The sequence below is a fragment of the Pantherophis guttatus genome, chromosome 13, assembly GCF_059756535.1.
Source record: "Pantherophis guttatus breed Tessera chromosome 13, ASM5975653v1, whole genome shotgun sequence".
Taxonomy (NCBI): Eukaryota; Metazoa; Chordata; class Lepidosauria; order Squamata; family Colubridae; genus Pantherophis; species Pantherophis guttatus.
In genome coordinates, this window is record NC_142075.1 from 22,464,516 (window position 1) to 22,484,485 (window position 19,970).

Below are 19,970 nucleotides of genomic sequence, written 5' to 3' on the forward strand. Positions count from 1 at the left end.
TCTCTCTGTCTCTCTCTCCCCCTCTCTCTGTATCTCTCTGTCTCTCTCTCCCTCTCTCTCTGTATCTCTCTATGTCTCTCTCTCTCCCCCTCTCTCTGTATCTCTCTGTCTCTCTCTCCCCCTTCTCTGTATCTCTCTATGTCTCTCTCTCTCCCCCTCTCTCTGTATCTCTCTGTATCTCTCTCCCCCCTCTCTCTGTATCTCTCTATGTCTCTCTCCCCCTCTCTCTGTATCTCTCTATGTCTCTCCCCCTCTCTCTGTATCTCTCTGTCTCTCTCTCCCCCTCTCTCTGTATCTCTCTGTCTCTCTCTCCCTCTCTCTCTGTATCTCTCTGTCTCTCTCTCCCTCTCTCTCTGTATCTCTCTATGTCTCTCTCTCCCCCTCTCTCTGTATCTCTCTGTCTCTCTCTCCCTCTCTCTCTGTATCTCTCTGTCTCTCTCTCCCTCTCTCTCTGTATCTCTCTGTCTCTCTCTCCCCCTCTCTCTGTATCTCTCTGTCTCTCTCTCCCTCTCTCTCTGTATCTCTCTATGTCTCTCTCTCCCCCTCTCTCTGTATCTCTCTATGTCTCTCTCCCTCTCTCTCTGTATCTATGTCTCTCTCTCCCTCTCTCTCTGTATCTCTCTCTCTCTCTCCCTCTCTCTCTGTATCTCTCTGTCTCTCTCTCCCTCTCTCTCTGTATCTCTCTATGTCTCTCTCTCCCCCTCTCTCTGTATCTCTCTGTCTCTCTCTCCCTCTCTCTCTGTATCTCTCTGTCTCTCTCTCCCCCTCTCTCTGTATCTCTCTGTCTCTCTCTCCCTCTCTCTCTGTATCTCTCTATGTCTCTCTCTCTCCCCCTCTCTCTGTATCTCTCTGTCTCTCTCTCCCCCTTCTCTGTATCTCTCTATGTCTCTCTCTCTCCCCCTCTCTCTGTATCTCTCTGTATCTCTCTCCCCCCTCTCTCTGTATCTCTCTATGTCTCTCTCCCCCTCTCTCTGTATCTCTCTATGTCTCTCCCCCTCTCTCTGTATCTCTCTGTCTCTCTCTCCCCCTCTCTCTGTATCTCTCTGTCTCTCTCTCCCTCTCTCTCTGTATCTCTCTGTCTCTCTCTCCCTCTCTCTCTGTATCTCTCTGTCTCTCTCTCCCCCTCTCTCTGTATCTCTCTGTCTCTCTCTCCCTCTCTCTCTGTATCTCTCTGTCTCTCTCTCCCTCTCTCTCTGTATCTCTCTATGTCTCTCTCTCCCCCTCTCTCTGTATCTCTCTATGTCTCTCTCCCTCTCTCTCTGTATCTATGTCTCTCTCTCCCTCTCTCTCTGTATCTCTCTCTCTCTCTCCCTCTCTCTCTGTATCTCTCTGTCTCTCTCTCCCCCTCTCTCTGTATCTCTCTGTCTCTCTCTCCCTCTCTCTCTGTATCTCTCTGTCTCTCTCTCCCTCTCTCTCTGTATCTCTCTATGTCTCTCTCTCCCCCTCTCTCTGTATCTCTCTGTCTCTCTCTCCCCCTCTCTCTGTATCTCTCTGTCTCTCTCTCCCTCTCTCTCTGTATCTCTCTATGTCTCTCTCTCCCCCTCTCTCTGTATCTCTCTATGTCTCTCTCCCTCTCTCTCTGTATCTATGTCTCTCTCTCCCTCTCTCTCTGTATCTATGTCTCTCTCTCCCTCTCTCTCTGTATCTATGTCTCTCTCTCCCTCTCTCTGTATCTCTCTATGTCTCTCCCCCTCTCTCTGTATCTCTCTGTCTCTCTCTCCCTCTCTCTCTGTATCTCTCTGTCTCTCTCTCCCCCTCTCTCTGTATCTCTCTGTCTCTCTCTCCCTCTCTCTCTGTATCTCTCTATGTCTCTCTCTCCCCCTCTCTCTGTATCTCTCTATGTCTCTCTCTCCCCCTCTCTCTGTATCTCTCTATGTCTCTCTCTCCCCCTCTCTCTGTATCTCTCTATGTCTCTCTCCCCCTCTCTCTGTATCTCTCTATGTCTCTCCCCCTCTCTCTGTATCTCTCTGTCTCTCTCTCCCCCTCTCTCTGTATCTCTCTCTCTCTCTCCCTCTCTCTCTGTATCTCTCTGTCTCTCTCTCCCTCTCTCTCTGTATCTCTCTATGTCTCTCTCTCCCCCTCTCTCTGTATCTCTCTGTCTCTCTCTCCCTCTCTCTCTGTATCTCTCTGTCTCTCTCTCCCCCTCTCTCTGTATCTCTCTGTCTCTCTCTCCCTCTCTCTCTGTATCTCTCTATGTCTCTCTCTCCCCTCTCTCTGTATCTCTCTATGTCTCTCTCCCTCTCTCTCTGTATCTATGTCTCTCTCTCCCTCTCTCTCTGTATCTATGTCTCTCTCTCCCTCTCTCTCTGTATCTCTCTATGTCTCTCTCCCCCTCTCTCTGTATCTCTCTATGTCTCTCCCTCTCTCTGTATCTCTCTGTCTCTCTCTCCCCCTCTCTCTGTATCTCTCTATGTCTCTCTCCCCCCCTCTCTCTGTATCTCTCATGTCTCTGCCCCGGCTGCTTCTCCAATCCCTGCTGTCACCTTTATCTTCTCAAGCCAGGCGAGGAGTGACTGGGAGGGGAGAGCAAGGGACGGGGCCAGCCAGTGGTGGGATCACCTGACAAGGAGCCACAGCAGAGGGCCCAAAGAGCCGCATGTGGCTCCGGAGCCGCAGGTTGCTGACACCCAGTATAGGGTCTCCTGCTCAACCAGGGGTTGGACTAGAAGACCTCCAAGGTCCCTTTGAACTCTGTTATTCTGTGTTCTGTAACTTGCTGAGGAGACCCCCTAGATCGCTGGGAATGGGGACCTTCGAAACTGCTCCCAGAGGGACCTCCTGGAGATTGATTAAAACTGAATCACGGAAGGCTGTAATTTCTTTCTGTGTGTGCAGTTGGTTGGCTTGTTGACCTCATGAAAGAAGACTAAGAAGTTTCCCCTCCCCTCCCCCTCCCCCTCCCCTTCCTTTGATCTCCTTTAAAGCATCAGGTGTCCTTTTGTATCAGGACTTCAGCGTTTGGAGTCATTACAGGCTGTAATAAACCCCTGATGTTTATTTGCTAGAGAATGAGCAAGCAGGCTGGAGTTTGAGTAATAGCAAGAAAATTATTTACAAGAAGGTCGGTTTGCAATTGAAACAAACTTAAAACCCTCCTGGTGTTTTTTGTTTTTTCTTTCTCTTTTCCCAAAAGGATTTTTTAAAAAAAGATTCTTACAAACTATTCTGAAAAAGTTTTGCCTGAACGGCTCTACCAAAAATCCAGACAGTGAGCAGTCTGGTTCTGAAAGTAGATGATTTCATATTTGAGAAGGAGATTGAAAAAAATGTGGTTTTGGATATGGGCCAGGAATCCAATCTAGAATAGAATAGGATAGGATAGGATAGGATAGGATAGGATAGGATAGGATAGGATAGGATAGGATAGAATAGAATAGAATAGAATAGAATAGAATAGAATAGAATAGAATAGAATAGAATAGAATAGAATAGAATAGAATAGAATAGAATAGAATAGAATAGAATTCTTTATTGGCCAAGTGTGATTGGACACACAAGAAAATTGTCTTTGTGCATTAGCTCTCAGTGTACATAAAAGAAAAGATACGTTCATCAAGAATCATAAGGTAGAACGCTTAATGATAGTCATAGGGTACAAATAAGCAATCAAATCATATTAGGAAACAGTCCATATAAATCTTAACCAGCAACATACCAGCAACAAGGTTACAGTCATGTAGTCATAAGTGGGAGGAGATGGGTGATGGGAAGATTAATAGTAATGCAGACTTAGTGAATAGTTTGACAGTGTTGAGGGAATTATTTGTTTAGCAGAGTGATGGCGTTCGGGGAAAAACTGTTCTTGTGTCTACTTGTTCTGCTGTGCAGTGCCCTATTGCGTCGTTTTGAGGGTAGGAGTTGAAACAGTTTATGTCCAGGATGCGAGGGGTCTGTAGATATTTTCACAGCCCTCTTTTTGACTCGTGCAGTATACAGATCCTCCATGGAAGGCAGATTGGTAGCCATTGTTTTTTCTGCAGTTCAGTTCAGCTGGTGGTTCTCTACCATGGCCACTTTAAGAGGTGTGGATTTCAACTCCCACAATTCCCCAGCCAGTCATGCTGGTTGGAGAATTCTGGGAGTTGAAGTCCACACCTCTTAAAATTGACAAGGTTCAGAAACACTGCCCTAAGTGATGGTGCCTTCAGAAGTATTTCTTTGACAGATGGGATACCTGGATAGGTTGACCATGAAATGGGAGTTGAGCTTACAAATTGTTGAGCTGTACTTTAAACATTGGACAGGTCCATCCTTCACATTACACAGTATAACCATGGTTTGCCAGGGTGACTGGGTTTCCATAAGTCGCTGATGCAAAAGCAACCCAACCAAAATATAGATTATTGTGTGCTCGGAACCAGGGGTGAAATCCAGCAGGTTCTGACAGGTTCTGGAGAACCAGTAGCGGAAATTTTGAGCAGTTCGGAGAACCAGCAAATGCCACCTCTGGCTGGCCCCAGAGTGGGGAGGGAATGGGGATTTTGCAATATCCTTCCCCCAGGAGTGGGAAGGGAATGGGGATTTTGCAGTATCCTACCACTGCCACACTCACCAAGCCACGCCCACCAAGCCACACCATGCCCACCAAGCCATGCCCACAGAACCGGTAGTAAAACAATTTGGATTTCACCATTGCTCTGAACTGTATATATATCCGTGTTTTCCCGAAAATAAGACCCTGTCTTACATTTTTTGAACCCTGAAATAAGTGCTTGGCCTTATTTTTGGGGAGGTCTTATTATTTTGGGGCGCATGGAACAAGATGGGGCTCCTCTTGCCGTCTTACCTGATTTCCAGCTCTGTGTTAAATATTTTCGGGGAGGGCTTATTTTCAGGGCGGAGGCTTATTTTAGCGCATGCGCTCAAAAGCCCGATTGGGCTTATTATCAGGGGATGTCTTATTTTCAGGGAAACAGGGTATATATATATATATATAAAGCATGTATTTTAAAAGGACAATGTCACTCATCTGGAAACAACTGGCCAAAATTGTGTTCACTGCCAGGTACTTTCAATAAGGGAATGAGAAGACAGGGTTCCCACAGTGGTGGCCCCACTTTTCATGAAAGCTCAACTTTAAAATTTGGGAGGGGGGATTAAAATAAAGCTTTAAATGGTTTTATTATTAGAGTTTGGCTGCCTATGCAGTTATTTGGTCTTGCATAAGTCAACTTAGAAACTTTCTGGAGAACTTAACATAGGAACCACTTCCCCTGTTGCATGAAACCATGTTTCATTGAGCCAGATCTATTAAAGATGCCCACAATTAGATTGCCGTTGTCTCTTGGGCTAGGCCATAAACTGTTATCTACAAACCCCAATGGCTGCATTCCTGCTTGATTCTAAATCATCAAACCATCACTTAATGACAAATCATCACAATGACTTACAGTAAGGAGGACCAAGTCTATGAGTTCATCCCTGATACTAAACCATGGCTTACTGAGCAAGTCATTGCAGCATGAACTATGTGTCACGGTCAACTTATAACCCATGACGTATAAACCACAATGGTCTGAGTTCTCCAAGATCATGCTGAGACTCCGACTAAAAGCCACAGTGATGCAATGGTTAGAGTGCGGGACTGCAGGCTACTTCTGCTGACTGCCGGCTGCCTGCAGTTTGGCAGTTCGAATCTCCCCAGGCTCAAGGTTGACTCAGCCTTCCGTCCTTCCGAGGTCGGTAAAATGAGGAGCCAGATTGTTGGGGGCAAGAGGCTGACTCTGTAAACTGCTTAGAGAGGGCTGTAAAAGCACTATGAAGTGGTATATAAATCTAAGTGCTATTGCTAAGTGGGAAGGGAAGGAAGGAAGGAAGGAAGGAAGGAAGGAAGGAAGGAAGGAAGGAAGGAAGGAAGGAAGGAAGGGGCATGGTGGTGCAATGCTTAGAATACTATATTGCAAGGAAACTCTGCCCACAGCCAGCAGTTCGATCCTGACTGGCTCAAGGTGGACTCAGCCTTCCATCCTTCCAAGGTGGGTAAAATGAGGACCCAGATTGTTGGGGGCAAGAGGCTGACTCTGTAAACTGCTTAGAGAGGGCTGTAAAAGCACTATGAAGTGGTATATAAATCTAAGTGCTATTGCTAAGTGGGAAGGGAAGGGAAGGGAAGGGAGGGGAGGGGAAGGGAAGGGAAGGGAGGGAGGGAGGGAGGGAGGGAGGGAGGAAGGAAGGAAGGAAGGAAGGAAGGAAGGAAGGAAGGAAGGAAGGAAGGAAGGAAGGAAGGAAGGAAGGAAGGAAGGGGCATGGTGGCGCAGTGCTTAGAATGCCATATTGCAACGAAACTCTGCCCACAGCCAGCAGTTCGATCCTGACTGGCTCAAGGTGGACTCAGCCTTCCGTCCTTCCGAGGTGGGTAAAATGAGGACCCAGATTGTTGGAGGCAAGAGGCTGACTCTGTAAACCGCTTAGAGAGGAAAGCACCGGAAAGCGGCATATAAGTCTAAGTGCTATTGCTATAATCAAGCATTACAAGACAATACAACTAGCCAACCCAGATTGTGGGTCTATTTTGACCTTTTATCCAGGCCTGCACTTTTAACTTCTCCTTCTCCTTCTTTAGTTCGCCTCTTAAACATTGTTTGTTGATAGTTCTCCCCAATTAGCCAGGTGGGGAAGGAATGTAGAGCAATAAAAGGCTGGGAAGGAGAAGATAACAATCGGCTTGTTTCGTTTGAACTCTGATGCTGGTGGAATTGGCGAAGATCGCCCGCTGCAATCCCTCACACATTTGCAACTCCCTCGCTGTGAGTTGACACCTGTACAAACAGCTCTGGCTGGTAGTAACCCCCGGCATGGGATGAAGCAAAGGGCGTTTGAAGAGCCATCAGGAAAACTCCCAGCGCAAAGTTGTTTTGAAAATGGTAGGGCTGGGCTGTCTGAGGAAGAAAATATGCCTCCCATTTAACAGAAAAAGAGAGTTGGAAGGGACCTTGGAGGTCTTCTAGTCCAACCCCCTGCTCAAGCAGGAGATCCTACACCATTCCAGACAAGTGGCTGTCCAATCTCTTCTTGAAAGCTTCCAGTGATGAAGGATCCACAAGTTCTGGTGGCAAGCTGTTCCACTGGTTAATTGTCCTCACTGTCCAGGAAGTTTCTCCTTAGTTCTAGGTTGCTTCTCTCCTTGATGAGTTTCCATCCGTTGCTTCTTGTCCTGCCTTCAGGGGCTTTGGAGAATAGCTTGACCCCCTCTTCTTTGGGGCAGCCCCTCAAATATTTTTTTTTCTTTTAATTTTGATTTATATGCCGCCCTTCTCCGGAGACTCAGGGCGGCTTACAATGCGTTAAGCAATAGCCTTCATACTTTTGTATATTTTATACAAAGTCAGCTTATTGCCCCCACAAACCGGGTCCTCATTTTACCTACCTTAGAAAGGATGGAAGGCTGAGTCAACCTTGAGCCTGGTGAGAATTGAACTCGAAGTAATTGCTATCACGTCACCCCCCTCGTCCTTCTTGCAACTCCGAGCAGAGCTCAACTGAGTGAAATCACCTCCCACCCAACAAATTCCACAGCTCTTCCGGAAACTGATCTCTTATCATTTTGATTAAAAGCCACATGCCGTACGCTCCCTTCTCCGTTCTCCCATCTCCTCGACCTTCCCCGATTCCCTCTCTTGCTCTATTTATTTGGGCGAGAGGCAAAACGTTCCCCGGGGAGCGATAAAGAGGGAGAAATGAATAATATTTATTGCGGTCATCAATCTCTCCCTCTGCTGTCACCCCATCAAAGCTTCGGCTTTCCCCAGCGGAGGTCAGGCAGAGGAGCAAAAAGATCAGGTTTTGGGTGAAACCAAGTGCAGCTGAAACGCCAGGCTGCCAACAAGAGCACAAGTCTTGATTGTGTGTTGTGTGTTCTGTCTTTCAGCTTGCCTTCCCCTTTGGGAGTCTACAATTTCCATTGGGCTCCCCGTGTCTCCTAGGACTAGCAGAATAAATTGGGAGAGAGCATGGCACGCAGTGGCTCAGTGGCTAAGAGGCTGAGCTTGTCGATCGAAAGGTTGGCGGTTCGAGTCCCTAGCGCTGCGTAACGGGGTGAGCTCCCGTGATTTGTCCCAGCTTCTGCCAACCTAGCAGTTCGAAAGCACATAAAAAAAAATGCAAGTAGAAAAATAGGGACCACCTTTGATGGGGACGTAACAGCGTTCCGTGCGCCTTTGGCATTGAGTCCTGCCGGCCACATGACCACGGAGACGTCTTCGGACAGTGCTGGCTCTTCGGCTTTGAAACAAAGATGAGCACCGCCCCCTAGAGTCAGGAACGACTAGCACATATGTGCAAGAGGAAGCTTTACCTTTACTCTTTATCTCTATGCTATCATCTAGCTTCTTCCCTTTGGGCTCAAACGGCCACTGAGGTAAACCAGCCCATTGATGGCTCGTCCAACAAACCACAGTTAAAACCAAGTAGGACAATGCTTTCCAATGGTGATAGGCTTCAACTAGCCGAGTTCTCAACAATGGCTATTGCTGGCTGTGGGTTTTTGGGAGCTGAGGGCCATAGACCTGGAAATCGCCAAGATTTTAACGACGGTTGATCCAAGATTCCAAGGTGTTTTAATCAGCTACTAGGGAAAGCCACTGTATATAAAGAGAGAGCAAACTCCACTCCCTTCTGGCACTGATGATGTTAGCTAGTTGGGTGGTGAAATGTCTGCCAGGAAGCAACCAAACTGAGAGCACATCAAGGACCCATAATCTTACTATTAACGAGGAATATCCTTTTGCATCAATGTTCTCAGTATGATTTTCACACCAAGGTGGGATTTTGACTGGTTTCATTCATCAGATTAAGTCATTAATGTGGTTTATATTTAGTCTGTGGTGCATCTCCATTTAATTGCAATTTATCCAACTGGCAATGTTGCTTAACATATGAAAAGCCAGTTTTATTTATTCCATACATTAACACCTCACCCTTTTTTGCAAAGAAGTCAAGGAATTTTCTACAACGTTCTCCTCTATTCTATGACTAAACCCTCTATCAAACAGGAGCACCCAGATGATCAGCCTATTAATTTTATAGTTAAATTTTGGGCACGTACCGGGGTTTTCTTAAGCCCAAAGCAATAAATGTTTAATATTTCACTGCACAGATTCTCAGTTCCAACAATGGGGCTTTTGAAAGTATCAAGAAAGAGGGAGTGGGGACACACCAAACCGTTGGTTGGGTGAAATCAAGCTTTATTTCTAAATAATTTTTGGATTTTTTTTTTTTTTTTTGCAAAAAGAAATTTTAAAAAGAGCATCCATTCAAATAGGTGTAAGGAGCAAAAAAAAAATAACTTTCCAAATGCTTTTCATCTCCTTAGGCTGAGTCGAGTCTTGGGGAGAAACCAAGTTAAACAAATCTGTAGTTTCTTTAATCTCCTTCTTCTGGGCACAGCCTTTCATAACTGAAGATTCTTAGTTTGGTTTGTGTAGTGAGGTTTGAGTTGTTGTGTTTTTTTTTTCTTTTCTTTTCTTTTCCTTTCTTTTTTTGTTAACCCCCAACCTCTGTTCCTCCTTCCTTTGTTCTCCTGTAATGCTGAAACAGGATGAAGTCACTTTGGATAAACTTCTCTGTGGGGTAAAAAAAAATAAAAAAAAAAATACCAAAAGCATGAAAAGCAGCTTAAATGACAGAAGGAAAGCGAGTTGCTCGTATGAAAAACCAAGAAGCTCTTGGCCAGCTTTTTTTTTTTTTTTAATTTGACCGCCAAAGTGTATCAACTACAGGACAAATTTTGGCAAAGATTAGTTCTTCAGCTCAGAAAAGACCTTCTTTTCGTTTCTTTTCTTTTCTTTTTTTTAAGATATTCTTTAAATTTGATTGCCTGGGAAATTAAAGAAAAGAGAGAGATGTCTTCCCAAGAGCTACTAAGGGATGAATTGGACCTCGCCGGCAACTTTGCTGATGAAGATTGGTACATAAATGAACCAATAGGAAACCCCAACGAGTGAGTATAAATGCTACTTATTTCTCAGGTTTCATCCTTGTGTCGCTTTACCCTCTGGAACAGGGCTCTCCAACTTTGGCAATTTTAAGCCTGGAGGACTTCAACTCCCAGAATTCCCCAGCCAGCTGGGTGGGGAATTCTGGGAGTTGAAGTCCGCCAGGCTTAAAGATGCCAAGGTTGGAGACCCCTGCTCTAGAACTTAAGGTTGTTTCTAAAACTTCCTCTTGGCAAAGTGTTTATAAAATGTCCCAAATATTCTTTTTTAAAAAATCATTCTGGGCTTGGGAATATTAGTGTGCGACGTTGAACGTTGTTTGAAACCAAGTTTGACACATTAACAAGTTGGTGGGTGTTAAATTGTTTAGAAGTCTTTTTCCGAAAACAGGTAAGGGGGTTTTGGTGGGTTTGTTAGCTGTTAGGAAAATGTATCTCGTATTTACGGAAATCGAGCTACGGATATTTCGTGGTTAATACTGTGTGAGCTTCCTGAAGACATCCATACATTTAAGATTGGGGGGAGGGGGCATAGAGAGGGACTTGATTCTATCCTTAATTAGTTCAGCAGTTAGCCCTTGGATGGGATTAAATATCAGCATTTCTAACATAACTCACTAATTCTGCCCCGAAGTCGGATTAATGATGCATAAGCAGCCAAGACTGAATTGAAACATTCTTCGCTTTCCCAGCTTCGAGTCAGAGGGGTGCAAAACACATAGGAAGCTTTGATGCTTTCCTGTTTTTTTGTTGGTTTGCATCCATTCCTATTAATTCATTTATCCCTGAATCCTAGAATGCAAAAACTGGGAGTTATTTTGAGGAACCCCTACCCCAATGTTTCTCAACTTCAGTGATGAGATGGGGGGGGGGGATTCAGTCCCCAGAATTCTCTAGCCAATCCCCAGATCTCAACATCGCTGATGTTGAGAAATATTGATGTAACCCAACCCCTTTACAGGAATCCATTCTTATAACATTCCCAACAGATGACTTATTCCACCTCTGTTTAGATTCTTCCAAACAACTCACAATATCTCAAGGCTATTAGTTCTGTCATTGGATGACTCTGTTAAGCATTTTTCCTGGTGTCCAACCCATTCTTCTTCCTCGTAATTTAAATCTGTTGCTTTTTGTCTTGACTTCCAGTCAGCGGTTGGACAATTCCATCCGTCTCATTCCGGATCTACAAAATACTTCAGAAAAGTTAGTCTGAATATATTCTGAGAGGGAACGACAGGCTGCAGAAGAACTATTTTCGTCCTGATTCTACAGAAAGTCGGTCTAGCAAGAGAGGTAGAATAGAATAGAATAACAGAATTGGAAGGGACCTTGGAGGTCTTCTAGTCGAACCCCCTGCTTAGGCAGGAAACCCTACACCCCTTCAGACAAATGGTTATCCAACATCTTCTTAAAAACTTCCAATGTTGGAGCATTCACAGCTTCTGGAGGCAAGTTGTTCCACTGATAAATTGTTCCCACTGTCAGGAAGTTTCTCCTTAGTTCTAAATTGCTTCTCTCCCTGTGAGCTTTTTAATTCAGAAAGCTTCCTTCAAAGGCTGTAACTTTATCCAGGTTCAAGCTTGGTCAACTCACAAGCTTTCGACTCTTGTGGGAAAATCAGACAAAGGGCTGTGTTCTCACCAGGCTGATAAAGTAACAACCTGTGTTCTCTGGAACGTAGTTTTTGCTGGATTTTTTTTAAAAATTGGGGGAGGGGGAAGACATTTCAAACCCCCTAAAGCCCACTTCCTCTTGCATTACCACAGTGTCACAAAAGCAGTCCTGTGTGTTAGAAAATCTGCTGCTTGTTGGGATTCATTTTAATAAGCACCTTCAGTTACATTTCCACGCTACTCCATCTTCGTAAATCCAACTAACCGCATGACACATATTAGCGCTCTTAATCTCTGCTCCCAGTCAAGCTTTTTGGTTTATGGGCTTTGGGGTTGCTTTCGGTTGCTAAAATGATTCATTTTAATTTTCTATGCTTTCCGTGAATGTGAGGCGTCTAATATCTACTTTAAAGCTGCTATTTTAAGTGAGTTACCCTCAGTGAGGAACTAAAAAAAAAAAAATGTCTAGAAAATAAAAACATGTACCGGTGATTTGTTTGTTTTTTTTCATCCGAAGACATTGTTGTCAAATGCAGAATTTTTCTCTTAGCCCAGGGATCTGCATCCTTAAACACTCACAGAGCCATTTGGACCCGTTTCCCACAGAAAAGAAAACACAGGGAGCCACAAAACCCTTCCCGTGCCTGACTATTTCTTGAGCGGCCACAAAATTAGCATAGGTAGTTGAATTAAACGTTCTATTTTCTTCTGAAACTTTTCTTTGCTTGGATTTTTCCATGGTTGGCCTACCGGGGCTCGAAAAGCTCAATATATCACATGCCAGTGGGTGTCGCACATTGGCGGTTGTGATGCGTATTTTGAGTGACAGGGAGCTGCAGCAGAAGGCTAAAAGAGCCACATACGGCTCCAGAGCCACAGGTTGCTGACCCCAGCCGGAGGATATGGGTTGAGATTTGACGCCTCTCAAAAATGTGGTTTTCTGAACCAGATGCGCTTTTAAATAGGTTTTGATGCTTTCTTGCAGCATGGCTTCCAACATTATCCCCGACTGCCAACTGACTATCCCCTTTGATCTCTATCACTGCAGCATGGCTCCAATTTCTGTAAGTATTTTAGAAAAAAAAACAAGTTTGCAAATGAATCTTTAGCCTCCGTGGGCCACTTCTCGAAGAGGTAAGGGGACCCAGGAGTTACAGAGAGAGGAGCAGTATCCAAAACATCTTTATTTATTTATTGGTTCGATTTATATGCCGCCCTTCTCCGGAGACTCAGGGCGGCTTACAATGCGTTAAGCAATAGCCATCATACTTTTGTATATACCTGCTTAGTAGGGCTTTCGCCCCCCCCCAGCAGTGTTTTTTTTTTTATACAAAGTCAGCTTATTGCCCCCACAATCTGGGTCCTCATTTTACCTACCTCGAAAGGATGGAAGGCTGAGTCAAGCTTGAGCCTGGTGAGATTTGAACTTGCAGTAATTGCAGGCAGCTGGTGTTACTTAACATCACTTTAGTCTGCTGCGCCACCCAGGCTCTTAAAATCTTACACAACATTTTAACAGTAACAAGAGTTGGAAGGGATTCAGATTAACAGAGTTGGAAGGGACCTTGGAGGTCATCTAGTCCAACCCCCTGCTCACACAGGAGGCCTGTACTAGGGATTCGAACCGTCGAACTGCCGACTTTTCTGATCGACAAGCTCAGCATCTCAGCCGCTGAGCCACCTTTGTGAAGCTGATTGGAATAGGTGATCTATCGATACATGAAATAGACCCGTGTTTCTCAACCTTGGTGACTTAAAGAGGTGGGTGGACCTCAACTCCCAGAATCCCCCAGCCAGCCATGGGGAATTCTGAAAGAGGAAGTCCACACCTTTTCAAGCTGCCAAGGTTGAGAAACCCTGAAGGAGATTGTTAATTTGATACTATACCGTAGCTGCAAATATCTAACTTGATTATCTAGCCAAGAACGTAAATTGCATTCTCACTGGGGCTTTACTCTATTCAGTCAGCCTAAGGAAAATATTAATTTAAGGACATAAGAAACCACATTCAGAAGGGAGGGAGGGAGGGGAGGGGAGGGGAGGGAAGGGAAGGGAAGGGAAAGGAAAGGAAAGGAAAGGAAAGGAAAGGAAAGGAAAGGAAAGGAAAGGAAAGGAAAGGAAAGGAAAGGAAAGGAAAGGAAAGGAAAGGAAAGGAAAGGAAAGGAGGAAAGATAGAAGAGGAAGGAAGGAAGGAAGGAAGGAAGGAAGGAAGGAAGGAAGGGAGAGAGGAAAGGAAAGGAAATGGCATGGGAGGGGAAAGGAGGGAAGATGGAGGGAGAGGGGAGGAAAGGAAAGGAGGAAAGATGGAGGGACAGGGAAGGAAGGAAGGAAAGGAACGAAAGGAAGGGAGGAAAGACAAGGAAAGGAAAGGAAAGGAAAGGAAAGGAAAGGAAAGGAAAGGAAAGGAAAGGAAAGAAGGAAGGAAGGAAGGAAGGAAAGGAAGGGAGAGAGGAAAGGAAAGGAAAGGAAATGGCATGGGAGGGGAGAGGAGGGAAGATGGAGGGAGAGGGGAGGAAAGGAAAGGAGGAAAGATGGAGGGACAGGGAAGGAAGGAAGGAAAGGAACGAAAGGAAGGGAGGAAAGGAAAGGAAAGGAAAGGAAAGGAAAGGAAAGGAAAGGAAAGGAAAGGAAAGGAAGAAAGATAGAAGAGGAAGGAAGGAAGGAAGGAAGGAAGGAAGGAAGGAAGGAAGGAAGGAAGGAAGGGCATGTTTTTCAAAGTGAGCTCCTAGCTTTTCATCCGAATATAAACCAGGTCTAAACTGATTTAATCTTTTTTTTTATTTATTTATATGCCGCCCTTCTCCGGAGACTCAGGGCGGCTTACAGTGCGTTAAGTAATAACATAACATAACATAAGCCAAGGTTAGCTGTTGTAACAGTCCAGGTTTATTCCATTTTTCTGACTGGCTGGCTACCACATTTTGGAGTCTTTCGATAGGGTCTCCTGCTTGGGCAGGGGGTTGGACTAGATGACCTACAAGGTCCCTCCCAACTCTGTTCATCTGTAAGATCTGCTACTATCAGCCCCCCACCCCCCTTCTTGCTTTTTAACCTCACAACAGCCCTGTGAAGTAGGCTAAACCCAGATCGTGCAAGAGCGAACGGTTTAGCATTTCTTTCCCCAAACTTTGGCTGTTCAAGGTTTCTTTGGCTGCCTTTTGTTTGTGTTGCCATAACAACTATCTCCCCACCGTGAGCAGCTGAAAAGAATTACTGCCAATGTTTTATGCCTAGTGAAAATTGTGGGGTTACCCCCCCACACACACACACACATTTAATATCCCTTGTTGACAGCTGCTGAAATGTTCCGCTGCTGGAAAGGGAATGTGGACAGACACGGTTTACAGTTTTGGGAAAGTTTAGGACTGTGTTTTAAACACTGCAAAATCCCTACATGCAGTGTGGCAGATGGCCCAATCACAAATACGGCTGAGCGTAAAACCATTTTATATTTTAAAATGCTCTTGGCCACTCGGGGGGTTTCGGGGAAGGATTTATCATTGAAATGGAATCGAATCCGTGAAAGGGAACTTCAAATCAAGATGAGAAGTTATGGAAAGCGAAGACTGAGAAACCAGAGAGAAAAGCAGATTTGCTTCTAGGTGATGGGGGGAGGGGGGGGGGTTGTAAAGCCCTTGGTACTCTCTGAGCTTGGTTGTTTTCTTGCAGATGTTTTGTTGCCAACCTAGGTAACATCATCCCGAGTGTGTTAAGGGCCCCCATTTCCCAGCTATAGTAACATCCATAGCAGGGGTGAAATGCTCCCGGTTCGGACCGGATCGAGTGATCCAATAGCGATTGTGGCAGGTGGTTCGGAGAACCGGTAGTGATGGCGGCACATGGCTCCGCCCACCCTCCCAGGTGTCATTACTTCCTGGTTTTAACCCTCTGCACATGCGCAGAACGTTTTGTGCATGCACAGAGGATAGATAGATAGATGATGGATGGATGGATGGATGGAGAGAGAGATGGAAGATGGATGAAGAAAGGATGGGATAGATAGATGATAGATAGATGATGGTTGGATAGATGGATGGATGAAGAGAGAGAGAGATGGAAGATGGATGAAGATGGGATAGATAGATAGATAGATAGATAGATAGATAGATAGATAGATAGAGATAGTGATAGATAGATAGATAGATAGATAGATAGATAGATAGATAGATAGATAGATAGATAGATAGATAGATGGATGATGGTTGGATAGATGGATGGATGGATGAAGAGAGAGAGATGGAAGATGGATGAAGAAAGGATGGGATAGATAGGATAGATAGATAGATAGATAGATAGATAGATAGATAGTTAGATAGATAGATAGATGAAGGTTGGATAGATGGATGGATGGATGGAGAGAAATGGAAGATGGATGAAGAAAGGATGGGATAGATGATGGATGGATGGATGGATGGATGGATGGATGGATAGATAGATAGATAGATAGATAGATAGATAGATAGATAGATAGATGATGGTTGGGTGGATGGATGGATGGATGGATGGATGGATGGATGGATGGATGGATAGAAATGGAAGATGGATGAAGAAAGGATGGGATAGATGATGGATGGATGGATGGATGGATGAATAGATAGATAGATAGATAGATAGATAGATAGATAGATAGAAGATGGTTGGGTGGATGGATGGATGGATGGATGGATGGATGGATGGATGGATAGAAATGGAAGATGGATGAAGAAAGGATGGGATAGATGATGGATGGATGGATGGATGGATGGATGAATAGATAGATAGATAGATAGATAGATAGATAGATAGAAGATGGTTGGGTGGATGGATGGATGGATGGATGGATGGATGGATGGATGGATAGAAATGGAAGATGGATGAAGAAAGGATGGGATAGATGATGGATGGATGATAGATAGATAGATAGATAGATAGATAGATAGATAGATAAATAGATAGATAGATAGATAGATGATGGTTGGGTGGATGGATGGATGGAGAGAGAGAGATGGAAGATGGATGAAGAAAGGATGGGATAGATAGATAGATAGATAGATAGATAGATAGATAGATAGACAGACAAATAGATGGTGGTTGGTTGGTTGGTTGGTTGGATGGATGGATGGAGACAGAGAGATGGAAGATGGATGAAGAAAGAATGGAATAGATAGATGAGATAGATAGATGGATAGATAGACAGACCATAGAAGTCTGGGTCATTAGGCGGATGGAGGACCTTAGAAATGTAATATATTTTGTCTTTGTTTTTATTTTATCTTCATTTTCACATTTAAGAACAGAGGGATAATTTCATTTGTGTAAGGAATCAGGCTGTGTGTAAACACAAGGAATCTTGTCTTCCAGCTAGTTATACTCTTGATTCTCTCGCTGTTGGTGAAACGGAGGAAACTCTACCCGGATTTTTGGAACGGAGCACCTGGACTATTGAGGTACTAACTCTCGTTCGTGCTGAGTGGGGAACACTTCGCCTTGGGGGGGGGGGGGGTGTCTTGCAACTTTGGAGCATATTATCTTCAAAACTTTCCGGCAGAGGCATTCCATTTGTACAACTAATTTTCGTGTTTTCTTTTCTTTTGTTTATTCTTCCTCTCCGGCATTCTGTTTGTTGGCTTGCCCAGCCCTTTGAATTTCTTGGAAGAAACACAGAACAAAGGATTGGCCATTGCAGTCTTTGGCATCCTCTTCTCTTCGTTGTGCGTGCTGTTGTTGGATAAGGACCCCCTGCCTTTCATCGCCAACTCCTCAATACAGAATCGAGGTAAAGGATTCATGATAGGAAGATGGGGGTCTTTTCTAAGCTAGCATCTTCCTCCGTCTTTCAAGTTAGCTTTGTGGGCTAAGAACTTGGGGAGCTGTGGTTCCTTCTCCTTCCTTCTCCTCCCTTTTCCCCTCTCCTTCCCTCTCTCCTACTCCTCTTCTCTCATCCATTTCCTTCTCTCCTTTCCCCACTCTCCTTCCCTCTTCTCCATTCTCCTCTACCCACTCTTCCATTTGCGTTGGCCACATGTCTCTCTGCAGAAATACTTGGGCTCTTAACATTGGTCCTTCTCTTCTCTTTGATCTCCTTCTCTAGAGTACTGGAAGATGCTGGCTTTATTCTATTACCCTGCCTTCTACTATCCCTTACTGGCATGCGCTACTGTTCGACACAGAGTTGGATACCTGCTTGGCTGCCTTCTGTCCTGGTGTCACTGTGTGGTCTACATCTGGCAGAAGGTGGAATGTCCTCAGTCATCCAAGGTAAAGGGAGAGAAGAAAGAGGCTGAAGGGGAGAAACTGGGTGGGAGCCAACTAGAGGGACAGCTCTCTTACATGAAGCCTGGAGACTTTCTCCCCATAGGATATCTCAAGGTTCTGGAGAAGTTTGGGACTCAAATTTTGGATTTTTAATAAATGCGGTTGGGCCAAAGAATCAAAATATATTCATTTGAAGCAATTAATAGTAACTCCCCAAATATAAAGCCATTTCTGCCTTTATCATATTCAGAAGGAGATCCTGAGGACAACTTCTGGAGAAGGTCTGAAGGCCACACTTAGAGTTGGGAGGATACTGATCTGGGGCCACAGTTGCATGCATCTTTTGATCGTGGTGCTTCAGAAGGTCCATGATGTTTCACTAATTCAGTTAGGCAGACTTTAGCACGCAACTACTACAAGCTAAATGTGATGATTTGTCCCAGAAGAATGAGGAAGGAGCTAACTAGAGAGCAAATCGTCAGGAATATATATGGCATGGGGCCAGGAGTGGTATTCACTTACCTTCACTACCGGTTCACAAATGTGAGTGCACGCGCATGGGCAGAGCACAAAAACGGGACATGATGATGTCCGGGCGGGTGGGCAGAGTCTCCCGCAGCCGCCGCTACCGGTTCGCGCGAACCGGATAGAACCAGCTTGAATACCACCACTGCATGGGGCTCATCCCAGGTGGCTTTCAGACCAGGAATCATTGGTTACCTGTACATTGGACAAAGCAGATACTTTGACTTACAGGAGTAGCAAAATCTCTGGATTTCCCATGTGGAGTACAATGTGTTCTCAGCATCCAGGAAGGATGGCAGAAAGCAATTATGCGCACAGCTTGCAATTAACACGAAAGCATATTTCGAGTCCCTCCAAAAGGCAGAAGGAAGAAAGCAGCCAAGAACAACACCCCCTCGGAGTTCCAGAGGATCTGAAGAAGGGGTGGAGAGCAATTAATCCACTCTCTTTGTTGGCGACTTTGCGTCTCGAAGCAATTCACAGGGGACTTCGCGAGAGGGACCAACTCGCTCTTCAAATTCATCAATGCGTTGCTGTGGCAAAGAGTTCTGGTCCATAAACCACAATCCCTGGGTCTGGAAACTCCCCAGCGTAATATTAGCCATTGAGGGATTGTGACTGAAATGCCATTTATCTCCTCGATCCTCAGGGGTAGCCACTTTATTCTGTCTTTTTCCTTCTCCTTTCTTCTCAGATCTACAGATATTATTCCCTGCTTTCTTACCTGCCTATCATTCTGGGCCTCGTCATGCTGAGCCTTTGGTACCCCATGAAACTGGTCCAGAGCTTCAAAGGGGGCGCCAAGATGGCGGCAGAGAAGGTAACCTATCTTGACATCGCCCCTCTCCAGTTCAAAAGGAGGCGACAATAAGCCACGTCGGCTTTCATTTCTCCCGATTGATTTAGTAGAGGGTTTTCCCATTCTTATGCGGGACACGGTGGCTCAGTGGCTAAGATTGTGGTTTCTCGATCAAAAGGTCGGCAGTTCAGCAGTTCGAATCCCTAGTGCCGCATAACGGGGTGAGCTCCCGTGATTTGTCCCAGCTTCTGCCAACCTCGAAAGCATGTAAAAAATGCAAGTAGAAATATAGGGACCACCTTTGGTGGGAAAGGAACAGCGTTCTGTGCGCCTTTGGCATTGAGTCATGCCAGCCACATGACCATGGAGACGTCTTCGGACAGCGCTGGCTCTTCGGCTTTGAAACGGAGATGAGCACCGCCCCCTAGAGTCGGGAACGACTAGCATATATGTGCGAGGGGAGCCTTTACCTTTACCTTTCCCATTCTTACATACAGGTAATCCTCAACTTACGACCACAATTGAGCCCCATATTTTACGTTTACTAAGTGAGACATTTGTTAAGTGAGTTCTGGCCCATTTTACGACTTTTCTCGCCACATTGGTTAAGTGAATCCCTGCTGCTGTTAAATTAGTAACATGGTTATTAAGTGAATCTGCCTTCCCCGTTGGCTTTGCTTGTCAGAAGGTCACAAAAAGGGGATTACGTGACCTTGGGACACATTGAAACGGTCATAAGTATGAGTCAGTTGGCAAGCGTCTGAATTTCAATCATGTGACCATGGAGTTGATGTAATGGTCATTACTGTGATAACCGGTCATAGTTTCCCTTTTTTTCAGTGATGTTGTAATTTTGAATGGTCAC

At 45.0% G+C, this 19,970-nt stretch overlaps 1 protein-coding gene across 3 annotated transcripts in view; it reads left to right on the top strand.

Moving 5' to 3' along the window:
- STRA6 (signaling receptor and transporter of retinol STRA6) overlaps positions 1-19,970 on the top strand; it is a 38,149-nt gene that overhangs the window by 4,223 nt on the left and 13,956 nt on the right. For all 3 annotated transcript variants that reach the window (XM_034409532.3, XM_034409535.3, XM_034409533.3), the window contains exons 2-7: positions 9,794-9,937; positions 12,533-12,611; positions 16,888-16,973; positions 17,163-17,302; positions 17,618-17,784; positions 19,001-19,126. In XM_034409532.3, coding sequence (XP_034265423.2) covers positions 9,840-9,937; positions 12,533-12,611; positions 16,888-16,973; positions 17,163-17,302; positions 17,618-17,784; positions 19,001-19,126 — 696 coding nt within the window. In that variant the 5' untranslated portion in view covers positions 9,794-9,839. The remainder of the gene's footprint in view (positions 1-9,793; positions 9,938-12,532; positions 12,612-16,887; positions 16,974-17,162; positions 17,303-17,617; positions 17,785-19,000; positions 19,127-19,970) is intronic.